Source organism: Eimeria necatrix, genomic scaffold (genome assembly GCF_000499385.1).
Source record: "Eimeria necatrix Houghton genomic scaffold, Enh_scaff331, whole genome shotgun sequence".
Lineage (NCBI taxonomy): Eukaryota > Apicomplexa > Conoidasida > Eucoccidiorida > Eimeriidae > Eimeria > Eimeria necatrix.
The window spans coordinates 7,501-17,500 of NW_013653834.1; the positions used below are offsets into that span (position 1 = coordinate 7,501).

The 10,000-nt window shown below is 51.3% G+C and overlaps 1 protein-coding gene across 1 annotated transcript in view; it reads right to left on the bottom strand.

Moving 5' to 3' along the window:
• Positions 1-8,898: 8,898 nt before the first annotated feature.
• ENH_00044390 (hypothetical protein) overlaps positions 8,899-10,000 on the bottom strand; it is a gene marked incomplete at both ends in the record, with an annotated part of 2,769 nt that continues 1,667 nt past the window's right edge. The window contains one exon of the mRNA XM_013580914.1: positions 8,899-10,000. This exon is cut by the window's right edge and continues 561 nt beyond it. Coding sequence (XP_013436368.1) covers positions 8,899-10,000 — 1,102 coding nt within the window.

The following is a 10,000-nucleotide window of genomic DNA, read 5'->3' on the forward strand; positions in this document are numbered from 1 at the left end:
TCGCCTTATTAGCTTTGGGTAAAAATGCACTTCTCAATAACAAATAAGAAGTACAGAAAACCCTCAAAAGGTCACAACAAGCAGCAGCAGCAGCAGCAGCAGCAGCAGCAGCAGCAGCAGCAGCAGCAGCAGCAGCAGCAGCAGCAGCAGTAAGAGTAGGTCATGTGCTTGTTCTCAGGAGGGGCACTCAACCAGCATGAGGACAACATTAAAGTACAGCCCCACCAAACACAGAGCAGCAGCAGCAGCAGCTGCTGCTGTTGTTGCCGCTGCTGCTGCTGCTGCTGCTGTTGCCGCTGCTGCTGCTCCTCCTGCTGCTGGTCCTTTGCAGGTTCGGGGTTTGAGCTGTTGTTCCTTGTACTTCTGTTGCTTCTGTTGCTGCTACTACTATTGTTACTGCTGCTGCTGCTGCGGTTGTAGCAGCAGCAGCAGCAGCAGCAGCAACTGCTGCAGCAGCAAATGCTTCTGCCTGCTGCTGTGTGTGCAGCCATACCTTCATGTGGGCTCGGCGCTCTATAAACAGCTCGTCAGGTGAAGCAGCAGCTGACTCACTCCACTTGCTGCTGCTGCAGCAGCAGCAGCAGCAGCTGCTGCTGTAGCAGCAGCAGCAGCAGCTGCTGCTGCTGCTGCTTCTGCAGCGACGCTTGCGCAGGCACTGCATTTAGAAAGTAGGAGCAGCAATAGCAGCAGCAGCAACAGCAGCTGCTACTATTCCAAATGCAGTAGGTGTGAGCCGATCTTTTTGTTGTGTCTGCTGCTGCTGCTGCTGCTGTTGCTGCTGCTGTTGCTGCTGCTGCTGCAGCTGCAGGAAGACTGCAGCAAAAACCCTAGAGGTGGACAGCAGGGCCTTTGAAATTGTGGGGCTCGCTAATGGGGGCCCCCATCAGGGGGGCCCCCATCAGGGGGCCCCCCATCAGGGGGGCCCCCAAGGGGGGCCCCTCCGCCTTTTTAAGTCTTATGATCCCCGCTGCTGCTGCTTCCTTATCTGTGATAGTCTTAATAGGTGAGGAGGCCCTTGCTGCTGCTGCTGCTGCTGCTGCTGCTACTGCTGCTGCTGCTGCTGCTGCTACTTCTGCTGCTGCTACTGCGGCTACGGCTGCTGCTGGTCCTGCAGCTGCTTCTGCTGCTGCTGCTACTGCAGCAGCAGCTGCTGCCGATAGTGCTGCCTGTGCTGCTGCTGCTGCTGCTGCTGCTGCTTCACTACAGGCTAGTATGGCTGCTGCACCTGGACGTTTCAGCGTGGGCTTGAAGATTGCGCAGTCGGCTAGCTAGCTAGCTAAGAAGCTAGCTAGCTAGCTAAGCGGCTAGCTAGCTAGCTAGCTAAGCGGCTAGCTAGCTAGCTAGCTAGCCACTTCTCAGCTAGCTAGCTGGCTGGGGAGTCCGCAAGAGGCTGAGGCACGTAGATCACTGCCTGAATATTACCTAAGAAGCAGCTGGGGGGAAGCTGCGTAGGTAGCTGGCCAGCTAGCTAGCTAGCTAGCTAGCTAGCTAGCTAGCTAGCCAACCAGCAAGCTAGTTAGCTAGCCAGATGGAAAGCAAGCTAGCCAGCTTTCTAGCTGGCTAGCTAGCTCGCCAAGTGGCCAGCTCTCTACACAGTTAGCTACCTACGTAACCAGCTAGCCAGAAAGCTCGCTAGCCAGCTAGCTGGCCAGCTAGCTAGCCAGCTAAAAACGGGCCAGCTAGCTAGGTAGCTAGCTAGCTAGCTACCTAGCTAGCTGGCTAGCTGGTGTTTGCTGGAATCTGGGGAGGCTGGCGAGCGCGAGGCGGCCAATTCGCTGATGAGGTTTAAAAAGTCCTATAAAAAAATCAACAAAGATCAAAAAGGATTTAAAAAAAACAAAAAAAGATGAAAAATGTTTTAAAAAAGCAAAAAAAGATCATAAAAGATTAAAAAAACAAAAGGAGATAAAAAGGGACTACAAGGAAATTAAAATAGATCAAAAAGAATTAAAAAGAAGATAAAAGGGATTAAAAGAAGACAAAAAAACAAAAAAGAATTAAAAAAGAAAAAAAACTAACTTGTTTTATTTCTTGGGGCGGCCGCAGCTCCTTGACAATCTGCGCTCAGGTGTACATACACCGCAAATCCGCAAGATTTAAATTCGCTTTTCTCTTCTTCTCCTTTAGGGTTTAGGGTTTAGGGTTTAGAGCCTGCGAGCTAGGGTTTAGAGCTTCGGGTTGGATCTCAACGCTAGGGTTTAGGGTTTAGGGTTTAGGGTTGGGGTCTGCAGGCTCAAGTTTCGAAAGCAAACTGCCTCTGCACGCTAGGGTTTAGGGTTTAGGGTTTAGGACTTAGGGTTTAGCTTTACACTAAAAGCTAAAAGGGTTTAGAGTCCTGTGTTAAGGTCTAGGGTTTAGCTTTAAGGGTCCAGGATCCAGGGCCTGCGTTTCAAAATTAGGGTTTAGGGTTTAGGGTTTAGGGTTTAGGGTTTACCTGGCCGCTGCGGGGCAGCAGCGAGCCCGCAGCAGCATCAAGTAGTGCTGCTTCTGCTTTTTCAATTAGGGGGCCCCCCACAGCTAAGTGGAGGGGCCCCATGGGGGCCCCCGTTGCTGTTGTTGCTGCTGCTACCCTTGCGTCGACGACTTTCTGGGTTTGCTCCAGCTGCAGCAGCAGCAGCAGCAGCAGCAAGGGGAGCGCCGCTGCAGCAGCAGCAGCAAGCGGGCTGCCGCTGCAGCAGCAGCAGCGGGAGCAGCGGCGTGCGAAGACCGAAGATCGGCTTTGCAGCAGCAGCAACAGCAGCAGCAGCAACAGCAGCAGCAGCAACAGCAGCAGCAACAGCAGCAGCAGCAACAGCAGCAGCAGCAGCAGCAACAGCAGCTCACGCTTTTAGACAAAACAGCAGAAAAGCCTCCCTTAGTTTGCGGGGAAGCAGCAGCAGGCAAGTGCAGCAGCAAAGTTGAATGCAGTTTGTAGTGAGCTGGACAAACAACAAAAATAAAAATAAATAAATAAACAAATAAATAAATAAATAAATAAATAAATAAATAAATAAATAAATAATAAATAATAAGTAAATAAATAAATAAATGAATAAATAGAAAAGAATTAACAAAGGGCAGGCACGCGAGGAGGAGCTGGCACATCCCCCCTAAACCCTAAACCCTAAACCCTAAACCCTAGCCCCGCCACTCGCGTCAAATTCAGAGGGTTTAGGGTTTAGGGTTTAGGGTTTAGGGTTTACCGTTGGTGGCAGTCAGGGTCACTTCCAGTCGGTGGGTGAAGAAGCAAAGAGGACGCAAGGGCTCATCCACTGGCGTCTCTGAGCCACAAACCCTAAACCCTAAACCCTAAACCCTAAACCCTAAAACCTACGCCATGAGGTTGAGGCACTTGAAATGAGCTCTACTTCGTAAACCTCAGACCCTAAACCCTAAACCCTGCCCTCAGACCCTAAACCCTAAACCCTCTAATTCTTGGCCCTCAGACTCCAAACCCTAAACCCTAAGCCCTAAACCCTAAACCCTAAACCCTAAACCCTAAACCCTAGAATACCCTTAAGCAGCAGAAATGCAGCAGCAAAACCGTCTTGGCTCTGCAACGGCCACGCGTACACCGAAGAGACTCCTCCGCCGTAGTGCCTGCAGCGCCAAACCCTAAACCCTAAACCCTAAACCCTAAACCCTAGACCCTAAACCCTAAACCCTAAACCCTAATCCGCTGTCTTTGAGAACCGCCTTTTACGAGCCCTAGGTGCTAAACTGTAGACCTAGGCGCCGACTGAAGGCAAAAGGCTTTAAGCTTTAGGGTTTAAGGCTTAGGGTTTAGGGTTTAGGGTTTAGGGTTTAGGGTTTGGGCTCACGCGTCTCTGTAGGAGTTGTAGGCAGCATTGAACTGCTGCTCCAGCTGCCGCAGGTGTGGAGCTCTGCAGCAGCACAACAAGCCCAGCTAGCCAGCTAGCTAGCTAGCCAGCTAGCTAGCCATCTAGCTAGCTAGCTAGCCAGATGGCTAGCCAGATAGTTAACCAGATAAACAGACAGCTAGCTAGCTAGCTAGCTAGCTAGATGGATGAGCTAGCTAGACAGGTAGCTAGCTAGCTAGACAGAGGGCTGGCTAGCTATCCAGAAAGGCAGCTAGCTAGCTAGCTAGCCATTTGGAATACCTTCCAGATAGCTAGCTAGCTAGCTGGTAAGCAGCTCGCTGGCCAGCTACCTAGCTAGCTAGCCAGGAATTGGCTCGGAATTTAGCTAGCTATGAAGCAGCAAGAAGGCTATTTACTTCCTAGAGGGCTAGCTTGCTGGAAAATAAGCTGGCCAGCTAGCTAGCTAGCTAGCTAGCTAGCTAGCTGGATAAGTAGCTAGCCAGAGAAGTTTGCTAGTCACTTGGCTGCGCTAACTAGCTGGCTAGCTAGCTAAATAGCTAGCTAGCTAGCTGCATAGCTAGCTAGCTGGACAGATAAAAAGCTAGCTAGCCAGCCAGCTAGCTAACTAGCTAGCTAGCTAGCTGAATATCTAGCTATCTAACTAAATAGCTGGCTAGATAGCTAGCTACCTAGCCAGCCAGCTAGGTAGCCAGCCATCTAGCTATATAGCTACCTAGCTAGCCAGCTAGCTGGCTAAATAGCCAGCTAGCTAGCTAGCTAGCTACTTGGCTAGCTAGCTAGCTAGCTAGCTAGCTAGCTAGCTAGCTAGCTAGCTGCTTACGGCTTGCTGGCGTCGGAGATGGGGGGCAGCCAAGTGTCTGTCCAGGGGCTGCGGAAACTGTTTTTTAATTTGTTGAAAGAAGAGGCGATGAAGTACTTGCCCGCCTGCCGCAAACCCTAAACCCTAAACCCTAAACCCTAAACCCTAAACCCTAAGGCGGGGCCCCAGGAGTGCTCAGAGAAGACGCTAAACCCTAAACCCTAAACCCTGAGGGGCCAGCTGCAGCCAGTGAAGCCGCGTGAGCAGTGCTGCTGCTGCTGCTGCTGCTGCTGCCCGAATGAGGGTTTAGGGTTTAGGGTTTGGCTGCCGAGGGTTTGGGGTTTAGGGCTTAGCTGCTGAGGCTTTGGGGTTTAGTTCTGCAAGGGTTTAGGCTTTATAAGGACTCAAACCCCCGGTAAGTGAGAGAAAGCTAGGGTCTTTGCACTTGCTAGGGTTTAGGGTTTAGGGTTTAGGGTTTAGGGTTTAGGGTTTAGGGTTACCGCAGGGTCTACGAGGAGCTCCGGAATGCCCTGGCACCTGTCCCTCAGCAAACCCTCAATGCTGGGGCAGAGTGCAGCTGCAGCAAACAGAATAAAAAGGGTTTAGGGTTTAGGGTTTAGGGTTTAGGGTTTGGAGAGCATCGGGCAGGAGCTTTAACTGTTGCTGTTGCTGCTGTTGCTGCTGTTGCTGCTGCTGTTGCTGCTGCTGTTGTTGCCGCTGCTGCTGTTGCTGTTGTTGCTGCTGCTGTTGCTGTTGTTGTTGCTGCTGCTGTTGCCATGGCTGCAGCAGCAGTCGATGTTGCTGCTGCAGCAATGGAGTTGCTGCTGCAGCAATAAGAGTTACTGCTGCAGCAATAAGAGTTGCTGCTGCAGCAATGGAGTTGCTGCTACAGCAATGGAGTTGCTGCTACAGCGATTGAGTTGCTGCTGCAGCAATGGAGTTGCTGCTGCAGTAACTGAGTTGCTGCTGCAGCAATGGAGTTGCTGCTGCAGCAGCAGCTGCTGCTCCTCTTGCTGCAGTTCCTCCCGTGTCTCGGCCCCATACGCCCCGTCTCACCCAGCTGCTCATCCCCAGGGCCTAGGGTTTAGGGTTTAGGGTTTAGGGTTTAGGGTTTAGGGTTTAGGGTTTTTACCTGCATGGGCGAGACTCTCGTTAACGGCGTCGAGAGGCCCCAGCCGCACAAGAGCTGCTGCGAGCTCTAAAGACTCTTTTTGCTGCCCCGAATAAAGAGCCATTTGCCTAGGGTTTAGGGTTTAGGGTTTAGGGTTTAGGGTTTAGGGTTTAGGGTTTAGGGTTTGCTGGGCCGGCTAGCCAGCAGCCAGCGAGCCAAACAGCCGCAGCAAGATAACCAATCAAATGGATTTCTTTATTTTATTTTCATTTTTATTTTCAAACAGAAAAAAACAAAAAATAAAAAAATAAACTCAACAGAAAGAGGGGCCCCCGGGGTCCCCTCAGGTACAGATATAAATGCATGTTAGTCTTTTAGGATATATAAATGATATATGATTGAATTGCATGCATTTAATTAAATGAAATATGCATGCAGTGGCCTTGGATTTGAAAAAGGAAATAAAATGGATTTAATTTTGGGGAGAAGTCTGCAGAAAATAAACAAAGAAATAAAAAAGAAATAAATAAAAAGAAAAACACAAACCCTCTGAGGGTTTAGGGCCTTCGGGTTTTTCCTTTTTTAAATTCTGGGGCCTCAGGCGCTCATCTTTTCCCCCAATCGGGGCATCTAGGGTTTAGGGTTTAGGGTTTAGGGTTTAGGGTTTAGGGTTTAGGGTTTACTCTTTTTTGGATCTAAAAGTGTGTTGATTTGAGCAGACAAAGGCGGCGCTGCATGCAGCCAAAATGCTCACAAATGAGCTGTCTGTACACCTCAATTGTCACTTATTTTGGGCATTTTTTCCTTTCAAAATGGAACATTGAAATCCAAAAAAAGTGGAAAAACATTTACTTTAAAATGGCATTTAAAGTGGCATTAAAAGGCACTTAAAATGCATTCAAAATGTCATTTAAAATGGCATTTAAAATGGCATTTAAAATGGCATTTAAAATGGCATTTGAAATGGCATTTTCCGCCGCTGCTGGGGTGTACGTACAGCGGAGGCGCGCAAAGAGGCATGGTGTACGTACACCGCAAATGCGCGAAAACTTGAGGGAATTAAAATGACTTTTTGGCCAAATTTGAGCCCACTTGGAGGCAAATAATGCAAATTAAATGCATGCATTTGATATAAATCAAATGCATGCATTTAATTTGCACTAATTGGCCATCAAAAAGTGTTTTTAGGAAAAAGTTTTTGACTGTTGTGCGCAGTGCGCACTGCAGTTGCGGTGTACAGACACCCCACGCGCGGGGTTTCCGTTCGTTTGAAGAATCAGAAATCAGAAATGTTTTTAAATTGCAATGAGAGTCTGAATAAAGAATAATAAAGGCATTTAAATCCCAATAAAAACATTTAAATCCCAATAAAAGCATTTAAATCCCATTCTTGGTGCGGAAATCCGGAAGAAGTACCTGCGTGGCTTCTTTAGATACAAATAAGTGCATTTGGCTTTAAATTTGAACTTGGAATTAATTCAGAAATCCAATTTTCTCATTCTTGAGACTAAAACTGAATTTAAAAGTAATTCAGAGCTCCAGCTGCTGCTGCAGTTGTCCTTTAGACTTTATTTGCATTTAAAAGTCCATTTAAAACTCATTTTCCAAATTTTGAAACTTTTGTTTCTTTTATTTTCGCAAAACGACCCCTTTGGCCAGCCACTGCGGAGTGTACAGACACTCGAAAACAACTAAAAATGCAATACTCAAGTTCAAAAACTTTTGATTAAAGTGTTCAAATTTCAGGTGTACAGACACTGAAATGCAGAAAAACAATTCAGCCTTTTTGCCCGCACAACTTGCGGTGTACGTACACCCCAGAACTGCGTCATTCAACCAGTTGAAAATTTCCCTCCAATGCAAACAAAGCGAACCTGAAAAGCACATTTTATTTTATTTTATTTATTTAAATTAATTATTCCATTTTATTTATTTAAATTAATTATTTTATTTAAATGAATTCAACAAAATGAAATTCATCCCCCGACTTGTCTGCAGCTTCAGCCCGAAGCTCCATATTCTACACTGTGTGCGTTGGGGTGTACGTACACCTGCGGTTTCAAAACCGCGCAAATGTCTTCTTGAATTTAAAATCAGAAGGGGAATTAAAATTAATATTTTAAATCTTGTTAAAGCATCTTTTTGTGCTCAAATGAATTCAGAGAATTCAAATTTAATTATTTCGTTATTGTTTTTTGAATATTGGCGTTTGTCCAGCTTGCTTGCTCTGAGGTGTACGTACACTCCAACAACGTGGGCGCTGCTGCTGCAGCAGTTTTACTTGCTGCTGCTGCTGCTGCTGCAGCAAATAAAACAGCATCAGGGTGACGCTGGATTAGGGTTTAGGGTTTGCGTGTGCAAGGGATTTGCATGCAGAGCGAATGAGAAAAAGAGAAACATGGAGGGGAGAAACCACTACGAGGGTTTAGCGAGGGTTTAGGGTTTAGGGTTTAGAGCTCATCTGCTGCAGTACGGCTGCATGCATGCAAATTGTTGAGGTGGTGATACACCCCAAACTAACAGTCAAAATTACAATACCTCAAGGGCCCCCATCTGGCATTCCTAAAGGGGCCCTCGGGGGGCCCCCGGGGGGCCCCCCGGGGCCCCCGGGGGCCCTGAAAGGGTACCCAGAGTGTGGGGCCCCCTGTGGACAAAGAGGGACCTGAGGCCCTCTAGGGGCCCCCTACGGGGCCCCTAGAGGGCCTGTACCTTAAAGGGCGGCCCCACAAGAGTGCCTAGGAGGACTCGGACAGGGGGCCCCCCTGAGGGCCCCCAGGGGCCCCCAAAGCCCCAGAGGGTACTGGGAGGGGGCCCCCTGGGGCCTTGGGGGGCCCCCTGAGCCCCTAGAAAAGCCCCAAGGGGGCCCCTGCAGCAAACTACTCTGTGCTGCAGCTGCTAGAGTGCCTTTGCTGCTGCCCCTATTTCCCTTGTTGCTGTTAGGGGCCCCCAAGGGGGCCCCCAGTTTCTACATTGTTGTTATAGTGGTCTTGGGGGGCCCCCAGGGGCCCCCCAAGTCCTATATTGTTGTTAAAGTGGACAAAGGGGGCCCCCGGGGGGCCCCCAAGACCTACATTATTGTTAAAGTGGACTTAGGGGGCCCCCGAGGGGCCCCCAAGACCTACACTCTTGTTAAAGTGGTCTTGGGGGGCCCCCAAGGGCCCCCTAATTCAAAAAGGAGTTGAGAGGGGCGCTGAGGCCCACTGTGGGGTGTGCTGGTGCCCAATGAGGCAAGGGCTAGTCATCTGGAGCCCCTGCTGCTGCTGCTGCTGCTGCTGCTGCTGCTGCTGCTGCTGCTGCTGGGGCTGGGGCTGCAGGGGCTGGGGCGGGGAAGAAGCACTCAGGGGGCTGCTGCACCTCTTGCTGCTGCAGCGGCTGCTGCAGCAGCTGCAAGGGCGGGGGCCCCCCAGCAGGTGAAGGGGGCCCCCAGGTGACCCTAGAGGGGGCAGCTCGCACAGCAGCTGCTGCATGCATGCAGCAGCAGCAGCAGGCCCTGAGGGGGCCCCACACTCTGCTTCTGGGGGGCCCCCAAAGGCGCGGGGGGCCCCTCTGGGAGAGGCCAGGGGCCCCCAGCATTTGCAGTGAAGGGGCTCTGAGCGCTGGCGCTGCAAGCCACAGAACTGCTGCTGCTGCTGCTGCTGCTGCTGCTGCTGCTGCTGGAACTGCAGCGCGCTGCTGCTGCGGTCATTAACCCTCCCCAGGAAAGCCGGGTTGGCTCTGCTGCTGAGGGGCCCCTGCAAGTAGGGGCCCCCACGGGGCCCCTCGACGCTGCAGAGGGGAAGCAGGGGGCCCCTGCTGCCTGCTGCTGCTGCTGCTGCTGCTGCTGCCGTTGCTCCTGCTGCTGCTGCTGGGCATCGCTCCCCTGCACGCACTGGGCTCCACCCAGTAGCCACAGCAGCAGCAGCAGCAGCAGTTGCCGCTGCTTCGGCTGCTGCTGTCTGCGCTGCTGCTGCTGCTGCAGCCAACTGGTTCGAAGAGCAGCAGGAGTGCTGCTGCAGCAGCAGCTGCCTCTCAGGGGCCCCCGAGTCCTCAACTAAGCAGGGGGCCCTAGCTGGGGCCCCACAGCAAGGGCACCCGCCCGTCTGCCGCGCTGGGGGCCCCCCTGGGGGGCCCCCCAGGGGGCCCCCCGGGGGGCCCCCCAGGGGGGCCCCCGGGGGGCCCCCCAAAGGGGCCCCCGGGGGGCCCCCCAAAGGGGCCCCTGGGGGCCCCCAGTAAGAATGCAGGGGAAGTCTACTCCCCAAAGGAGTACACAGAGCCGCTTGGGGACCTGTG